Raw genomic sequence first — 18850 nt, forward strand, 5'->3', positions numbered from 1 at the left:
TTATTTGAACTGACTGATTCGATTTTAAGTTGTTAGTAAAATTTTTACATAATATTTATAATTATACTTATTTTTAACCACCTTCCTTCGGTTGCCAATTGGCCTTTTCAGTGGCTCGCAAGTAAGGCAAAAAATGCATGCTGGCCTATATTTGCTACGCGAGACATTGGCATCACTTTTATAATCTGTCAAATGTTTTGTTTTCACAAATAGCAAATCTTGCATATGTGCATATAAATCAAGTAAACTATATTTTTATAAAAACATAAAATTAAAATGAACACGGAATTAAAAGGAATGGTAAGAATATTGGAAAGTTAAAAATAAAACACTGAAATAAGTAAATTTTTGTAGATACTCTCGACACTGGGAGAAAAAAGGAAGTTGTTTCAGGGATTTTTCAGATATTGTATATGCAGCAACAGTTTCTTTTGAAGATTCGAGCAATAGTGAAGAAGAGCAGGAAAAATGTAAAAACTTTGAAGCAACTATAGAATCCATGGGCCCAATAGGTTTTAAAAATCACTTCAAATTACGATGAAATGCAACGGAAGACCTTATCTGTAAATATATGTTGAGTTGTCTGTGATTAAATTATAAATTTAATATACAGCGGCTCTCAACTTATTTCACACAACAATGTTTTAAATTTTTAAAACACTGTAACTTAAAAATGAATTAGAAAACAATTAAGTTTTTAATGTACCATAAATGATGAAAGGCACGCTTATGGAACATAATAAATGAAACAAAGTACATAAAATTTGTTTTTGTTTCGTTCAAAGTGGAAAAATCTAATCGCTTAACAGAATTATAGTTCGCAATTTATTTCATCCAAATTACTTTTTGCACTCAGTTGCCAGTATGTTGCACTATGCAACGCAACCAAATGTCATAATTGTTTTGTGTGATTTTGGACGTGCAACGACAAAAAAATAATTTTTTAAAAAATGGGACGATGCATTACAATTGACCACAGAGAAATGGTGTTAACCCATTTCGTGAAAAGTACAATAAATAAAATTTTCAACTCAACTGAAGAGCGATATATCGTTAGAAAAATCAATCAAAACGTACAATGCGGAAACTGTTCGCTGCGTGCCTCTATACTCCCACTTTAATGGTCGAGAACCTATAAACAAATCTTTCATAAGCAAACAAAAATCAGAGCAGTCAGCTTTCTTATGCTAAGCAGCATGCCCACAAAATATTAAACTGCTGGAACAACGTCATATTCTCAGACGAGTCTAAATTCCCTAATACTGAAAATTTAAAAGCTACAGTAAAGCATAGCAGTGGAAGTATTGTATTTGGGCCTGTATGCCAGCCGCCGGCGTTGGAAGCTAGAGTTTATTGATGGTAACATGGACAAAAAAATGTACCTCAACGTTTTTAAAAAAAATTTACTCCAAAGTGCCACGAAACTTGGAATTCCTGAAACATTTTCAAAACATAAGGCCGGGTTTGTACAGTCTTGGTTGATTTGTAAGTGCCCACATCTGATGACACCGTTGGCGCAGAGCTTAGCCATGAATCTCATTGAGAATTTATGATCAATATTGAAACCAAATATACAATATTGGCCATAAACAAAGAAAACTTAAAAAAGGCTATTTTACAGGAGTGGTTGAAAATTGCTCCAGAAACAACCCAAAAACTTGTAGGCTGAATGCCGAAGAGATTTGACAAATTGTTAAAAGCGAAAGGGCATCATACCAAGTATTGACTTTGGAATTAAATGAAATTTCTTTTTGTGGACGAAATAAGCTGAGGCATTAAAATAGGAGTATTTTTATAGTTTATGTTCATTATTTATTAAAACAATATTTTCGGTAATTTTCAAGTTTCTAAATTATATAATAAATATTTTTCCTTAAAAACGGCATTTAAATATTTTCAATTGATGACATAATTTTTCAGTATAAGCGTATTTTATTATATTATTTTATATTATTATTTTATATTATTTATATTATAATATTTATATTTTTATATTTTAGTATTTTAAAATTGTTGGATGAAATATGCTGAGAGCCGCTGTATTTCTAATACGCTTCTCGGAATCGGAGTATTTGTCTGATACAGGTTGTAGTGATATTAAACGTGTAAAGTGCAGAAAATCTGTTTATATATATCTTTGGTACGTTAGTAATACGATAACTTATAGACAATTCGGAAATCTCTTTGGAGTCTCAGTTTCTACGGCATTGTCAACAGTAAAAACTGTTACTAAGTTTTTGATCAAATAAAATTAATTGTACAAATTTAACTATGTATTAAAAAAATTCTAAACCTAAATACATATATAACATAAAATGAATATAACAAATTTTTAAATAAAATAAAAATATCATAACGCCCTCCGGTCGTGGGTTTAAAATATGAACCAAAAAAATAATAATACACAAAAATCAAGCTCGGTTAAATCAAGCTCTTCTGGAACTGCTAGTTCCATGGTACCTACCGCAACTTCTAATAACCTCTTAATAAATCAGTAATCTCCACACGTTCTGGCCCTTCTGTAAGGTCGGGTCCTCCATCCAGGAGAATTTATAAAGAATGGCGAGCGGCGACTAGACTGCTCGAGAGATATGGCAATGTCTCGGTTACGTCCGAGTCTCTAAAGGCACGATTAGCCTGGGCAAAACAGATTCTTGATACTTCTAAAGAAAAGAAAAAGGAACCTGTATGGAAACGTCAACGCTTATAAGATGAGTCAGCTTCGAAGCCAGATGCCAAAAAGGCAAAATTTCGTGGCAACGTCACCACTACTAAGTCCTTTAGCGTCACGCTGAAGGCCTCCATCATAGTGGCGGTCATTGACGAAAGTGATCCAGATGGAAAAATGGGATTAAGTTGAGCGAAAGCTCCTTGATTTGTACGTCGAAGTTCTTAAGGAATTTCCAAGTACAATTCCCAAATGTCGCGACAGTGGATGATTTCAGGGCCATGTGAAGCTAGTCGCCTGCGTTGATCAGCGTTCTGTTGATCTCTTTCGCATTGCCATCTCCAGAATGGGTGAGGTTTGGCCAGGCGGAAAGCTTAAAATCGTTGCTAAGGAATAAATTCCTGGCCGACCTAAGGCGTGTTCCTGGATTCCAGCTGAACCATTCGATCCTCAGCGGATTCTGGAGCTAATTCGGGTGGGAAACCCTGATGTTAATACGCCCACGTGGAAGGTCACTAAGCTGGAAGAAGCCAAAAGCAAGTATAGGTCGGTCAGTTTTGTGGTCGACAAAGCATCTCTGGCCATTTTGGCGCGATCTGGTGGCGTATTAAATTACGGTTTCTTCCCCATGACTATGAGGCTTTACAAAAAAGATGAGGAGCAATCTTCGTCTGATGTAAGGGAATCAGCGGCAATTTCTCAACACACTGCTGATCCCCTATCGAAAGAAGGCAACAGCAAGCTTGCTTTCATGACCGAAGTGAGTCCGGTTATACCAACTGAAGACTCACCTGTGTGCGAAGTGTCCACACTTCGGTGTCTGCTCCTTCGCCAGCTCACTCAATTACATCAGAGGGGAGCACAGGCATGCGCTATCTTTTCGATGAAGAGGAACTTCTAATGAGTAATGACTCTGAGGAGGATAGTGCTCTTGACGTCACTGTGGTGGAGAGAAATGGATCCACACAAACTGAAGGTGCATGTAGAGCAAATTAACCTACATCATAGCAAGGCTGCATCCGCCAGTCTACTGCAACACCTCAGCAACAACGAGGCTGATATGGTCCTGATATAAGAACCATGGATTTATAAGGATCTTGTATGCGGAATCAGGGCTTAAAACTACAACCTATTATATGCAGTAAATAAGGGTAAGCCTAGGTCCTGCATATTGGTTAATAAAAAATTTAATGCTCTCTTACTTTCGCAATATAGTGATGGTGACCAAACCGCAGTAAGTATCGAGGGCTCCTGGGGCCAAATATGGGCAGTATCTGCATATCTGGTACATGATAACGCCACACTACCTGATACAACTAACAAGCAGCGCCAGGAGACTCGGAGTAGAGCTTCTAATAGGTTGCGATGCCAATGTTCATCATGAGGTTTGGGGCAGCTCAAACACTAATGAAAGAGGTGAGTTACTTTTTGATTTTATATTTAGTAACAATCTTTTTATCTGCAATGAACTTTTATTACTAAACACAGGCAGGAAGTGCTAGATGTCACTCTTGCTACTGCTAGGCTTCACGAATCGGTCAAGAAGTGGAAAGTGTCCACTCGACACTCGTTATCAGACCATATGATTCTAGAATTCACCCTAACCTTGGATTAATCGAACATCTACAACCAAAAAACGTTTACAAATGTTAAAAATACAAACTGGACGAATTATAATGCAGCGCTAAGTGAGCTGCTGTTAAACATTTCCTCCGGTCCCCCTGGGAACACTGTTGATCTAGACAATCAAATCCAAGATCTAACCTCAGTGCTCAATGAAGCTTTCAATTATGTCTGTCCCCCCACTCGACCTAGTAGGAAATGCAACCCATCTTGGTGGAATAAGCACTTAGATCTTTTACGAAAAGAGTGTAGGAGACTTTTCAATAGGGCAAAATTAAACAATAATGAGAGTGATTGGCTGAAACACAAGATCTCTCTGCAAGAATATAAGAAAATTCCAGAATTCTTGGGAGTTAATACACAACCGGCTTTTGCCAAATTTTATATATTGTTTCTTATTTAACTATGTCCCGATTAAATGGAGGGAGGTTATAGTAGTTTTTAGACCCAAAGCAGGAAAAACCACGCACCATTACCCCAATGAACTCCGTCCAATAAGCCTTTCCTTTTTCATGTTGAAGGCCCTTGAAATAATTATAGACGTAGAAGTAAGGCGTGCTGTAAGCCCCAACCAGTGGTCCTCCTCACAGCATGGAGACAGCTCTCCACTCCCTCACTTATAGAATAGAAAAATCCATTAAACTCAAAGAATTTTGTATGGTTGCTTTCGTAGATATACTAGATATACTCCCTATTCAACAATATACTCCCGAGTGCAATAGTAAGCGCGGTCTCTCGTCTGGGTGTTGATGATGCGCTCATTGGCTTTATAAATCAGTTGCTAACTGGCAGACTCATTGAAGCCCATCCTTTCCTTTTCTTTGAAACATAGTGGTGAATGAACTGCTAATAAAACTGAAGGCAGAGGACTGCGAAACTATTGCATATGCATTCCACAAAATGGTCTTAATATCCTAAACAAATGGACACAAAAATGTGACCTTGGGGTGAATCCCAATAAAACTGTCGTGGTTTTCACTACAAAACATACGGTCCCAAAATTTTCTTCCCCCTCTCTACTCGGTTCTGATACATGTGAAGGAGGAAGTCTAATTTTTAGGTATAGTTTTCGATACGAAACTCTCTTGGAAGAAAAACACTCTAGAGCGCGCAAGAAAAGTCAATATTTCGCTTCTTCTGTGTCAGAAAGCTATTGGTAAGAAGTGGGGTCTTCAACCTCACATCACCCAATGGCTATATATAGCTGTTATTAGGCCCATATTGCTGAATGGTATTACGGTATGGTGGACAGCTCTTGATAAATCTTCGTACTGTTCGGTAGTTAACAGGATTCAGCCTAGAGCTGAACTCTGTATTAGCGGGGCGCTATGCACCAGACCATCTATTGCACTAGATTTGATGCTTCAGTTACTGCCAATGGATATTATTAGTAAACAAATGGCAGCTTCATCTGCTTTAAGACTAAAAGCTACCTCCCAATGGAGAGCCAGTGACTATGGTCATGCCTCCATTCTAAATCTTTTCAATTGTACTCCTAAAAACGTTGATTACATCACACCTATTCTCTACTTTGACAGAAAATGTAATGTCGAGTTTCCATTTAGAGAAGTATGGACGTCAGGTGCTCCCTTCTTAGATGAGGGCGTGTAAGGACGGAATTTTGTACAAATTCCGCCCTACATAAAACTTATTATTTTTTACTAAAAATCGTCTGGATAAAACTCGATTTATATATTTAAACAAATAAACAAAGCCAACCGCGAACATTCGCACAAACGACACGCAAAACAAAGCCAACCGCGAACATACGCACACACGACAAGCATAACAAAGCTGACAGCGAATTATACTTGTGCGGTTGTGCGTGCAATTAAGCAAAGCAAAGTGTCGTATATAAATAGCGGAAATTTTATATGAAAGATCACTTAGCACCGGCACACCGAAGTGAGTAGATCACTACTCCAGCGCTAAGTCCACTTTTAGAAGCCTATAGTGTTTCGACGTTAAGGCTAAATAAATTCGTAGAAACTTGTGAGTAGATTGTATAACGCCTTTGATGTTTTGACGTCTTTGGCTAGAAACTAATTACGTAGATTTGGAAAAAACCCTTTGATGTTCTGACGTCTTTGGGTAAAAATTATTGAATAGACTTTATAAACGCCTTTGATGTTTTGACGTCTTTGGCTAGAAACTAATTACGTAGATTTGGAAAAACAAACCTTTGATGTTCTGACGTCTTTGGATAAAACTTACTGAGTAGAATCAAGACTAGAATAAGTTATTTAAGAAAACTTTTAATAAATAAAATTTTAAAATAATTAAAACAAACGGTCTTTTACTTTCCACTCATTGGTTTACCTGCTTCGAACTAGTCGATAAAACAAATTTATTGCAACGACCCGGACCGCGACTGAGTAATACCTCAGCAGAATTAAAACGACGAATCCGTGTCGTTACAGGCGTAACCATTTTCACTGACGGATTCAAAACAAGTAGTGGTGTAGGTAGTGGAGTTTTCTCAGAGGAATTGAATAAATCTTCCTACTTTAGACTCCCAGATCATTGTAGTGTCTTTCAGGCGGAAGTGGTCGCCATTAGGGAAGCTATAGCTTGTTTGAATGTAGATGATATATTTGGCAGGAATATATACATACTATCAGACAGTCAAGCTGTATTAAAGTCCTTGAGTTCAGTCCAATTTACATCTAGGACGATTCTTAACTGCTACACATCTCTGAACGAAATGTCGACGCAGCTCAATATTGCTCTAATCTGGGTTCCCGGCCATAGGGATATTTTCTGAAATTGCAAAGCAGACGAGTTAGCCAGAAAGGGTGCTTCAGGACCATACTCGGAGCACCTAGACTATCTTGGCATATCGCTAACATCATGTAAATTGTTATTGAGTTCTAATACTTTTAACGAAAGATGGGAAGACTCAACGATATGTAGATTTTAAATAGCATTTTGTGCCTTGCAAAAGGTTCTAGACGGTTTTAAACACTGAGGTTTTCACCATATATATACGGCATCACAATTGGGCAATAGGCCTAAGTGGATCCACTAGGGATCACCGGTATAACCTAACCTAACCTATTGCAATTCCATGTGCTATAATGTCCTCAAGCACATGTTGGTATCCAAGTCTTTTTTTTCTTGTTTCCTAAAACTCTTTCTTTCGTGTCAAGTAGCACTCTAGAAACCACGTCGTTTCCTCTGTGGTCCATACTTTGCGTGTATTTCCATAAAAAAAATTTTTTTATAAAAAAAACTTTTTTTACTAGTCGATGTTTGTGGCCAGTATACTATACTGGCTGAGGTTGAGAAAACAGTGTTGTTGTTTTGTGTACATCTCGGCCAGTATAGGCCAGTCGTACTTGCGAGCCACCGAAAAGGCCTAATATTATTTATGTAGTATATTAGAAAGATTAATAAGTGAATTCAATAATCGAATTGAGAATAAAAAATTAGAAGGAAGTGTCACATAATTAGGCATTGAAAATTAATTCATTATACAGGGTTTGGCGAATTAATAGCATTGACAGACGACCGTACTAAATTATCATTAAGCAACCTTAAATGATCATTTTAAAAATACCCTGATAGACGATATAAATTAGCATTAAGAAGTTGCTATATCATATGTTTTTTTTTATTGAATAAGCGAGAGAATTTTAAATTTAAAATGGTTGTTATATGGTTATGGTTATTATTTGGTTAAAAAACGCCGTTTGTTCAATTTAATACTAAAAATGTTATTATTGAAAGTAATAAAAAATCATGAAGCTATTAATAAACTTTTTATTATGAAAACTAAATTCATAGCAAGAAGAAGATTATCCATAGCTTCAGGAATTAGCACAAGACAATTGTGGAAATTCGTAAGTATAAAATATTGGTAAGGGGAATGCAAATGATTGAATAATTTTCTTTTAGGATCGAAGCAATAATTTTTGGGAACAAGATGTGCCAGCAATGGATGATACAAAATTTAAAGAAAACTACCGTTTTAGCAGAGAATCTTTTAAAAAAACGATGAAAAAGTTCACACGCTAGCTAAATAGGACACTAATATGCGAGCTTGCATTGCTCTAGAGTGGCTATCGGTTTGTTTGCACTTGGTTCTTTTGCTGAATATAGGACTGTTGCTAATTTAAGTGGTGTTGGAAGAAGTACTGTGGGTAAAATTGTATTAGATGTCTGCAACGCGGTTTGCCAAATATTCAATGAGTACATATCGTCTTGCCCTCCTATTATTGCAGAAATTAAGGAATCCGTAAACGGGTTTTGCAATCTTGGTTTCCCACAATGTTTTGGAGCGCTGTTGAATCTCTATATGACAGTCATCTGCTTAATAAAGGATTTCTTTATTATATTAAGAATTTATTATATTATTAAGGATTTTATTATATTATTAACAATCCTTTATTAAACAGATGGCTGTCATATAGAGATTCAACCGCGGAGGATAAAAGCCGTTGACTATTATAATTATAAGGGTTGGTGTTCCGTGGTTTTGCTCGCATGTTGCTATCATAGGTAAGTTTGCAAATTTAGTTCATAATTGAACACGAACATTATTATTTTTTTGTTTATTTCCTCAGGTCAAAATTTACCTACATTAATATTGGGTCGGCAGGAAGAAACAACGACTCCTATATCTTTGAAAGAATTTCATTGAAAAAATTTCATGAATTCAGTGATATTTTCTCTCGATAAGCAAGAGTAATAGAAGGCGGTCAGATACCCGTCGGTGGAGGCGAAAGTTATAAGAAATACGATCGCATTAAGTTTTCATAAGTAAAATACAACATTAACATTTAATAAATAGTTATATACAGTTTTTATTAAATACTCATACTTATTCTAATACAAAAAGCTACAAATTTAGTAAATAGTTATGTACAGTGTTTATTAAATACTAATACTTATTCTAATACTAATAACTACAAACTTGACTAATAATAATATTAATATTAAATCTAATACTAAGAAATATAATTTAACTAATGATTGACTCCTCCACAACATCACTATTAACGGAGTTTGACCCTATCATTTTATGGATCCTTCCGAAGTACTTCCATTCTCGTCGGCTCCCTCCGGAAGGACCCATTTGCTTTTTCTCTGCTCTCTAATCATGTTAATAACTAATCAAATAAAAATGTGGGAGGTGAATACCTATGTCTTTGCTGCAGGTTATTTATTTTGTGTGCACTTCTTGCGCACTAAATTTCCCAAGTTCTTTAGAAATTATTTGACAAATATGCCCATTGCGCTTACATTTACGGAAATCACTCAGATTTTCCTTCCACAGTTGTATTAATTTGAGTCATCTAAAATCAAAAGAAATACAGAAAAAATTCGCACAAGTTATTAAATTTAAAAATACAACGAGTACTTACATTTACTAATATTTCCAAATCTGTTTTGTTTACACTTTGACAATAAAACAACAGTTAAAAATTTCTCCCAATTATTATTTCGGACGTGTGCGAGTTAGGCTAAGTTGATGCTAAACCAAACGGAAGATTTTTTGGGATTTTTTGCACTGCACACATTTAGCCATTTATCAACACATATCGAAACATCACTACATTATCGGCACAACTTAGCATTTCCCTCATTTAGAACGCAACTTAACCTAACTCGCACACGACCTAAATCTGCTTTACAAGTCTTGAATGCGATAATATCTTCTGGCTTCCAGATGATTTTGATATTATAGTTTTTGCGATTTCCTAGAGAAAGATTGAATAAACGTCGCTGGTTGTAGACGTTGAAATGGTCAGTAAAAGTTATAAAGTAAATTTTATTTTTTAAGTTTTAATTAAATGAATGTAATTTGAAATAAAATAGTTTTATTATGTAAAAGCAGTATATAATAGTTGAAATATTTTTGAATAATAATAAATTATTGATGATTTTTTTTTTTTGACCGTAGGTGGAAGCCCGAAAGCCACTGTGTGAGACTTGAACCCACTAAACAACCTTTTAGGAATGAATGGAGAAGATTTCCACAGCATTGTGAAAATTTCATTCCAGTAATCTGGGGAGAGATGAGTAAAAATAGACTTAGTATCTAGCGAGCAAGATTTATCTAAGCCAGAAACCAAGGGCGTACATTAGGGAAATTGGGTTATAGAGAAGTTATTAGGAAATTATTAGGCTCCAACAATCGCAAGGTCAGCGCTAATTTAGAAGGATTCTATTTAGCATTTTTTTCTCTTATTATATATAACACCTTTGACATTTTGATGTCATCAGCTAGAATCCTTGTAACTAGGATTTATTATAATATATAACGTCTTCGACATTTCGATGTCATCGGCTAGAACTATTGTAACTAGGATTTTCTGTGGCATAACAAATAGTTTATAATTAGAGTAAGTTTGGATTTAATAAAATTATATAAAAAAAATCCAAACGTCTTTTGTTCCTTTACTTCTTGGTCGCACACTAGTTTATCGAACAGGTTAATTAAGAAATTTATTGCATGATCGAGCGATATCTCAGCAAAATTAAACAACGCATCCATGTGGTTACAAAATTAATCATCTCCTTGAAACGTTTTAACTCCTTCACCGTTGATGGAGAAGAAGTAGTAATCGCCGTCTTCAATATGTCGTACACGGCCAGTGAAATCTGGTAGTACGCCTTCTATAAGTCAACTTTCGAAAAAATGTCTTTGCCTTGGAGGATGGTTGTTACGTTATGCAGAAAAACAAATTTTGTCCTGTTAAAAGTTGAATAAAAAAAACCTTTATATATAAGTTGAAATAATCTTTTATAATAGTGCGCAAGTAATCAAGCAAGTTCTTGGAACATCACATCATTAAATATTTTTACAATCCACTATCCTATTACACAATACTATGTAAGATATAATGTGAGCAAATTTTTATAAAAGCAAATGAATGCTTGAAATAAAGAGGAGTTATAAAAGATATGAGAGTTTTTTATATATATATATATATATATATATATATAATTGAAAGTTTGTGCAGCCTTGGCTATTTGTGGATAAACACGATTAGTCATCGCTTCTAATTTAACAGGCACGAGTTCTAAGCCTGACACTTGCAGTCCAAACAAATTATATACGGACTATAAACTAATTAAATAAAATTCGATTATTTCCAAAGACCACTGATGAAGAGTACTTGGCAATACTCGAAACAGCGTTGTATGGTCAGCCAAATTTCAATAAATTAAAAATGAAAAATTTTTGTCTTTGTCCTTTCTTTGCTATTCGAATTCGTCTAACTTTTAAATAGTTTCTTTCGTCATAAAAAGACACGCCATTATCGGCAAGAAAAAATTAACCTTATGATATTTTGAGGTATATGGAAAGCAGTTATATGCTGAATTTTTAACAGAATCTAAACACAAGAAGCTAATTTCAAGACAATATCCTACAAATAGACATATATATGTCGATGTCAGATAAAATACTTGTGTTTACAATTCAGTCATGTTATGATAACAATGAATAAACAAACATGTCTACATATAGTCCTTTCATTATTTTGAGGTTTATGGATGGGATTGTCAGCATCTCAATTGCTTCAAGCACTTAAAAACGGCTTACAGCAAGACTTTTATATAGCGGTTTTCAAAGTCCAATCCTACACAGCGAAAAATTGACAACAGAAAGAAAAAAAATTTTCCTTAATCTTAATGAACCTTCAGCTACACATTTCACATCTTTAACAGCAAATACAAATAATGTTTCCATTGATATTCTAATTTTATTAGTTTTCAAATTATAACTGATTTATATCAACAGCAATAGTGTCCACTTTAACATATTTTGTTAAGCCTTTCCTTACATTTATTTTACAGGAATTATTAGCAATATTTCTAAATGTTATGTTATTATGTTAAAAATGATTTTATATAAATATTGAAACTAATAATAAGTTGTATTAATAACCAGTCTATTATACTCTTGTAATGTATGTATATACAATTATTATTATTTATTTTATTTTCTTTTTGATATGCACCCTATATTTACAAATAAAATTAAATACATAAATCCATTAATTTGAGTATGTATATAGTGCTGTTAATAATTTGTTATAAATGTTTTTACTTTACAAAATGCATTTTTAAGATAAATTTGTATGTAAATCAAATTAAAAAAGTATGCGATAATAAGCTTATATAATAATACCACTTTAATTTACTTCAAGTAACAAATTTACAAATTCTATCTAAGTCTAAATATTTTTCATATACACTCCAAACTAGTTTATTTATCAAATAATGAATATTAAATGCTACGATGGTATTAAGCGTTTCGTACTTAAATTTGTGTTGGCTGGCAGCTCATAAGCTATTCCGCCCCATTGCAGTTTATATGTTCTAGTACGCCATCGGATTGCTGGACTCCACAAAGCGTTGAGAAACAAGTAAGGTCCACTAAGTTCACGAAATAACCAACCCACAACAAACTCAAACTTGTGAATTGTTAATGAGCCATGCTATAAAAAAAAAAAGAGTTATATCATGATTACTGAATAAATATGAAGCAATTAGTTTATTTAAATTATATCACACAACTTTGATTAAACAATTCTTAATATTAAAAATATAAATATATTTATAAAAAAATTATGCTTCATTTACTATATCTAACAAAAATATATATAGCGATTTTAAACTATCTACAAACCTGCACTATTGAAAGTAATATCCAATCTGATAACAACCACGTTAGAATGTGCACCAAATAAAACACCAAAGGATCCCAGCTAAATAAAAGTGATGCTGCCCAAGAAGCAAAAGCGCCTAAGATCATACATTCTGAAAGAGGTTCGAGTAAAATAGTTGTTGGTACCATGGCAACACGCAATTTAGCCCAACGTATAAGGCGAGCTTGGAAACTTTTAATATCACAAAAACCACTATTTTGTAAAGCTGGTTGGTTACTTATACGCATTTTCCACCCGCTTTTTACTATAGCTTTGGCAATAAAAAAATCCTCTGCTAAATAACAACCAAATGTTTGAAGTCCCCCGAGTTGATCAATAACTGGTTTACGCAACAAGCAGGACATTCCTGTATGACAGTTTATACCAAGCAAATCAGCTGATAAATAAATTCTGGACTGCACTGTACCAAAGTATATCTAAATTAAAAGATAATTACACAGTTATAAGCAATTCGAAAAAATAATGACTAACCTTTTCAAAAGTTGCTGCAAAACCTTCACGATCACATGTGAAAGGCATTTGATGAACTAATGCATACCCTTCTGTCATATTATTAACCATATCTAGTAAAGTATCACTTCGCACTTATAAAATAGAAAGTTAAATAGTTTTAATGTTAACGCAAAATATAAAAACCAAAGAAAATATAATAATATAAATGGATTTCAGGGTGTTTTGATTTTGTATGTGACCGTGAGTGATACATGTTAGTGGAAATTAGGGCTTAAGTACAATGATGACGCCTAGGCGTCAAATGTGCATAAAAAAATGCAAATAAAATAAAAATGCATTCACAAAATGCTTAAACTATACATATAAAAAACATGTCCAAACACAAAAGGTGCATTAATGAAAAAGTGTTAACTGTGGTATACTACGCAGACTATGCAAATATGCGCTTTAACATAACCGTTGTTCAAAATTTGTATAAAAAAAAATTATTCCAAACTACGTAAATATGCGCGAACCTTTAAACGCAGCATTACGATTGCGTATTTCAAAAAGTAGCTGTTTTTAGCTCTTTAATTTTTTATAAAAAGGTTTTTCGAACAGTAATGGACTACAACAACAAAAATTTTATTTCTTATATTATTTTAATTAATTGAATTTGGCTGATCATATAGCTGTTTTGAGTATTGCCAAATACCCATCATCAGTGGTCTTAGAAATAATTCTTGTATTTAATTATTCGTAAATAATTATTTTTGAGACTGCAAGTACCAGGAATCGACCTCGGGTCCTGTCAAATGTGAAGCTCAGAATCAGCGCACCTATCTTTTATTAAAAAAGTGAAATAATTTTTGACTATTGATATACAGTTTGTGAAGAAATTGCATTGACAAAGTTTAAAAATTCTTGTTTTTTACAATCTTTATAAAAATACCAGTTAATATTTTGTTTGCACATAAAATTGTATTATTAAATAAAAATTAAAGAATTGTTCGAAAAATAAAGACAGTGATTGTTAATGTAGCGCGGATATTACGTACATTTTTTAAATAGCCTATACAAAAACTGAAACTTTCAAAAGTTAGTTTTTTACACATAAGATACATTTAGAAGAGCTCACAATCCTTCATTTAAAGTTTCCAGTCAATACGGAAAGTTGCTGCAAAGACTTGGTGTGAATTCTAACGCCATCACCGCAATAAATTCTGACTGTCATTCTTCATAGTAACCGTAGGCCTATGCACATATTTAATTATAGTTAAATATGGTGTGAATGCATGCATCAATGCCTATAACCATTACGAAGTGATTTCGAAGAACGCCCATAATCTTTAACAGATAATGTAGTATGGTACGTTGTTGTGGTGAAGTTCAAAAATGAAGACGGTCCAAAGTCGATTTAAGAAATTTTAGCTAATAAAGTGGTCTTGAATACTATGACTTATTGCAATTATTAAGCAAACATATTGGATACATTAAGAAATTAGCACGATAGCTTTCTCGAATTTAAACTGAAGAACAAAAAAAAAGCCGTAGGCGTTTAGCGCTCAGAAGCTGCTTATTTATTCCTTAAGACCAGACAAAAAAAAATCAGCAACAAAAATAATGACGTCAAAGTATTTCAACAAAGCCGAACAGACAGATTGTTGAATTAAAGACGGAAATATTCAAAAATTTGTTGTGAAACCATTAAAGAAGGAACTGAAATTAATATCTGTTTTATATGACTTGACAAAATTGTGGTTTGATTCAAGATATCTATTTCTGAAAAATATGAATCTACTAACACTACAACAAAAATTGTTTATTACTCTAAAAATGTTCAATTAGGCATCAAAATTTGACAGATTGAGAGTAAGTCTAGATTGAATACAGATTCACCAATCGAAAACGGCATAAGAAACATAAATAATACAAATGTGGTGGCACCAAAAAATAGTGCAGACAACTGTCTGAAATCTCTCTTTGCTACTCTCCTTCATGAAAACATGAAGGCAGTAGCAATTTCTCAAAAGATATAACATGGTAAGCAATATGGACAAGTCTTGATGAAAAACGCAAAAATACAAAATTTAACAACGATGCTGGGATGTGAAATTAATGATACTTTGAAAACTGTATTAAAAAAACATGTGTATTAGGATAGTCTTGGAAATAGAACCGGCAAAGAAAAAATTTCGGGAAGATAGGGAAAATGATAATGGCAATAAAGTTGAAATCAAAACCACAAGATATTTATAAGCTAATGAATTGAAGAAGTCAGCGCAACGATACGTACAAACAAAGTTTCGAAGTGGGTGCTCTTACAGTTGCACTAAATAACGTCTCGACGATTCAGAAAGATGTTTTAGTGAATTAAAACAAATTTTTTGCACCGATATGTAACAAAAAATAAAACATGTTTCACCACCCCGGTGTTGTATCAACCAATGAAAGCCGTTTAAAGCGGTGACAGCTACAATATACACCCCTATTCTGAATTAAATGGGAATGGGAGTTTTTTTCCTTATTCCCAATGGGAGTTTTTGTTTCTTTTTTGTACCAAATTTTTCAAAATCAAATTGTGTGGGAGATAAGTTAAAAAGATTTTAATTTAATATGTAAGTAACTAATAATGTTTTCGATTTTCAATATATTATAATAAAATTATTAATATAATAATTTTATAATTATAATAATTTTGTATATAATAAATTTAATATATTTAAATTTTTATTTATTTATTTTATCTAAATGAGTTGAACATTTTTTTCGAATTTATTTTAATAAAATTATTATTACAATAAAATTATTATTATAATAAAATTAATATATTTAAATTTGTATTTATTTATTTTATCCACAATTTCCATTATTTATTTATTTTTCCCACAAATTGAAGTGTAAACTATTATTATTTAAAATAATTGAATAATGAAAGCAATTCATATTCTACAATGAATAGGATTTTTTGAATACGATGTCCAATATTATGACTCATAATAATGAGATGATCGTCCACTAAAACAAGTGGAGAATTTGACAATGTTAGATGAGATCAATGACAGTACAAGTACAAGTTGGCCAAGTGAATTAGAAGTAGACTCAAATAGCCTTACTGCGATTGGCAGAATAGCAGAATTCAGAATTAAAATTAAACGATCAAAATTTGACGCAGCAAAAGAATAAGAAAATGAAATTTTCCTTCAATATAGTTGTTAAGATGAGCATACAGTCGAATGAGCTTGATTGGCTAACTGAAATCTCGTAAGCTTATCCACATTTTTTAGTTAGATACAAAATACTTGTACTACATCACTAAAGTACAACTTTAAGCAAAAAATGAAAGTGATGAAAGAGTGAAAAGTAATTTAATTAAATTTTAGCAAAATTGAGTTTTCGGAAAAATTGAGCCAACTTTAACCACATCTTTTTTTTTTTACTATTCATCGAAAAATATTATTTTTGTGTTTTAAACCTTACAATTAAAATCTGCCTTTAATTATTTATTTATTATTTTTGAAAAATATGATATAAAGCAAATTTAATTATTATTTCTTTAGCTTTATTTTAATAGGCGAATATATATAAAGTATGCATTATATGACGGATAACATATCCGTCAGACTGATGATTACATACTTAAATAAGAAAAATGCAGCATATCGTTGCTGACGTCTTTTGTTGTGACACGTCTTATGACGTGAAAAGTACTGATGATGAGTACTTGGCAATACTCAAGACATCGTTATATGGTCAGCTAAATTTCAATAAATAAAATAAAAACTTTTATTGTTATCTTTTCATTTCTATTTAAACCCTTCTAAAAATAGTTATTTTTACTTGCACAAAAAACGGAAATAAATTATAAATCGTATAAAATTGCGTATAGATTGATTAAACACAAACTTTTATGTTGTTTTTTAAAAACGTAAGAACTTTTTTATGTATATTTGTTTAACAGAATGTAAACAGAATAGAATATTAAAGTTACTTATGTAAATCATAGTAATGTAATGATTAAGAATACGTTAAAGTAATGGAATTATTTTTTAATATATCACTCGAATATCATAAAGATTCTACAAATCAAACTACTGAAAAGTCTTAAATTAAGGTAGAATGCAAAATAATTAAGTTAATAAAATGTTATTAAATTTTTAATTAATACATACTTTTTATTCCACTATCCGATATCATGATGAATTCAAATTTAGCGGCTACGTAAGCTGGTTGCATATTATTAATTTTCGGATTTACGCCAACATTCGAACTACCAATAAAAAGCGAAGCATCTACTTTTGGATATTTGCTCATTAAGCCTTGTACCACTATTGTAGCTGGATCGTCCTTATCCTCGATACAAAAAAGCAATTCATACTAAAAGAAAATAGTTAAAAAAATTTAAAATGATTTGTTGTATCTTACCACAGGATAATCCATTGTAAAAAATGTTTCAAGGTTATGTTCTAAATTTGGATCTACACCCATAAGTGGCTTAATAATTGAAACTGCAGTTAGAGGAGTTTCTGTAGGAAATTTGCAAACCTTTTTATTAAGTTTATATTTTCTGAAAAAATTTAAAATATTATTTTTATATATAAATATATGAAAAAGTGAAATCAATAATGATCACTTAAAGTCACATATAAAGATTCTTCTAAATCTTTTTAATAACTTTTGTGAATATTTATAATTTAACACATTTAAATAATTTTTGTATATTAATTTCTTATAACTTATAAATTTTTTTTTTACTAAAATATACAACAAACTGAGGATTGTAAATTCTATTTAACCGAATGGATTATTTATCTATTTAAAAACGTTAACCTATTTTACTTTTTAAAAATAATCTAAATAATATCTTGTTGAATATTTGGATACTCTATTTTTTACTAAATGAGTTTTACTAAATGAGAAAATTACTAAATAAGACATTTTTTATTTACTACTTATTGTAGCATGTATTGTATTATTATTGTAAACAATTTATCCAATGTTTACAATATCAATCAAATTAAGCATTTAATTCAACGCGTGGTAAATACTACAAGAGTTAATAGAGATCAGTATAAAGCCTTTTGTCGCATATATATTAAAAATTGAAACATCGCTACGACAACAAAAATATTGATAGTGTTTTATTAATTATTTTATTTATTATTATTAATAGGTGTAGTAAAAAGAAATCCATTATTTTTACGTGAAATTGAAGGTTTCTTTACCATAGTTTCAGAAAATTTCATAATGCCTCTCACATAGAAGTTCTCGTACCTATTGACAAAAAATTAAGAAAGTAAATTTTCACAAGCCTCTCTTGAATCAAAGTTTTCAACAGAAAAATCGTTCGCCATGGACAGGAACAGATGGCAATCACTTGGTGCCAGGTCTGGACTATAAGATGGATGCATAGGAACTTCCCAACCAAACACTTGGGTTGCTTTCT

General features: G+C 32.3%; 1 protein-coding gene and 1 long non-coding RNA gene across 2 annotated transcripts in view; one reads left to right on the forward strand and one right to left on the reverse strand.

Annotated features, from left to right (window-relative positions):
• The first annotated feature begins 8683 nt into the window (after nt 1-8683).
• LOC119680737 lies at nt 8684-10513 on the forward strand. The gene is made up of 3 exons (XR_005252485.1): nt 8684-8791; nt 8857-9052; nt 10197-10513. It is a non-coding gene; the product is annotated as an uncharacterized LOC119680737 (long non-coding RNA).
• Nucleotides 10514-12218: 1705 nt separating this feature from the next.
• Nucleotides 12219-18850, reverse strand: part of LOC119675230 (ceramide glucosyltransferase-like) — a 10354-nt gene continuing 3722 nt past the window's right edge. The window contains exons 2-6 of the mRNA XM_038086419.1: nt 17830-17971; nt 17577-17781; nt 13444-13556; nt 12933-13388; nt 12219-12741 (exon numbers count right to left, since the gene is read on the reverse strand). Of these exons, the coding sequence (XP_037942347.1) occupies nt 12538-12741; nt 12933-13388; nt 13444-13556; nt 17577-17781; nt 17830-17971 (1120 nt within the window). The 3' untranslated portion in view covers nt 12219-12537. The remainder of the gene's footprint in view (nt 12742-12932; nt 13389-13443; nt 13557-17576; nt 17782-17829; nt 17972-18850) is intronic.

This window comes from Teleopsis dalmanni, chromosome 2 (genome assembly GCF_002237135.1).
Source record: "Teleopsis dalmanni isolate 2A chromosome 2, ASM223713v2, whole genome shotgun sequence".
Taxonomy (NCBI): Eukaryota; Metazoa; Arthropoda; class Insecta; order Diptera; family Diopsidae; genus Teleopsis; species Teleopsis dalmanni.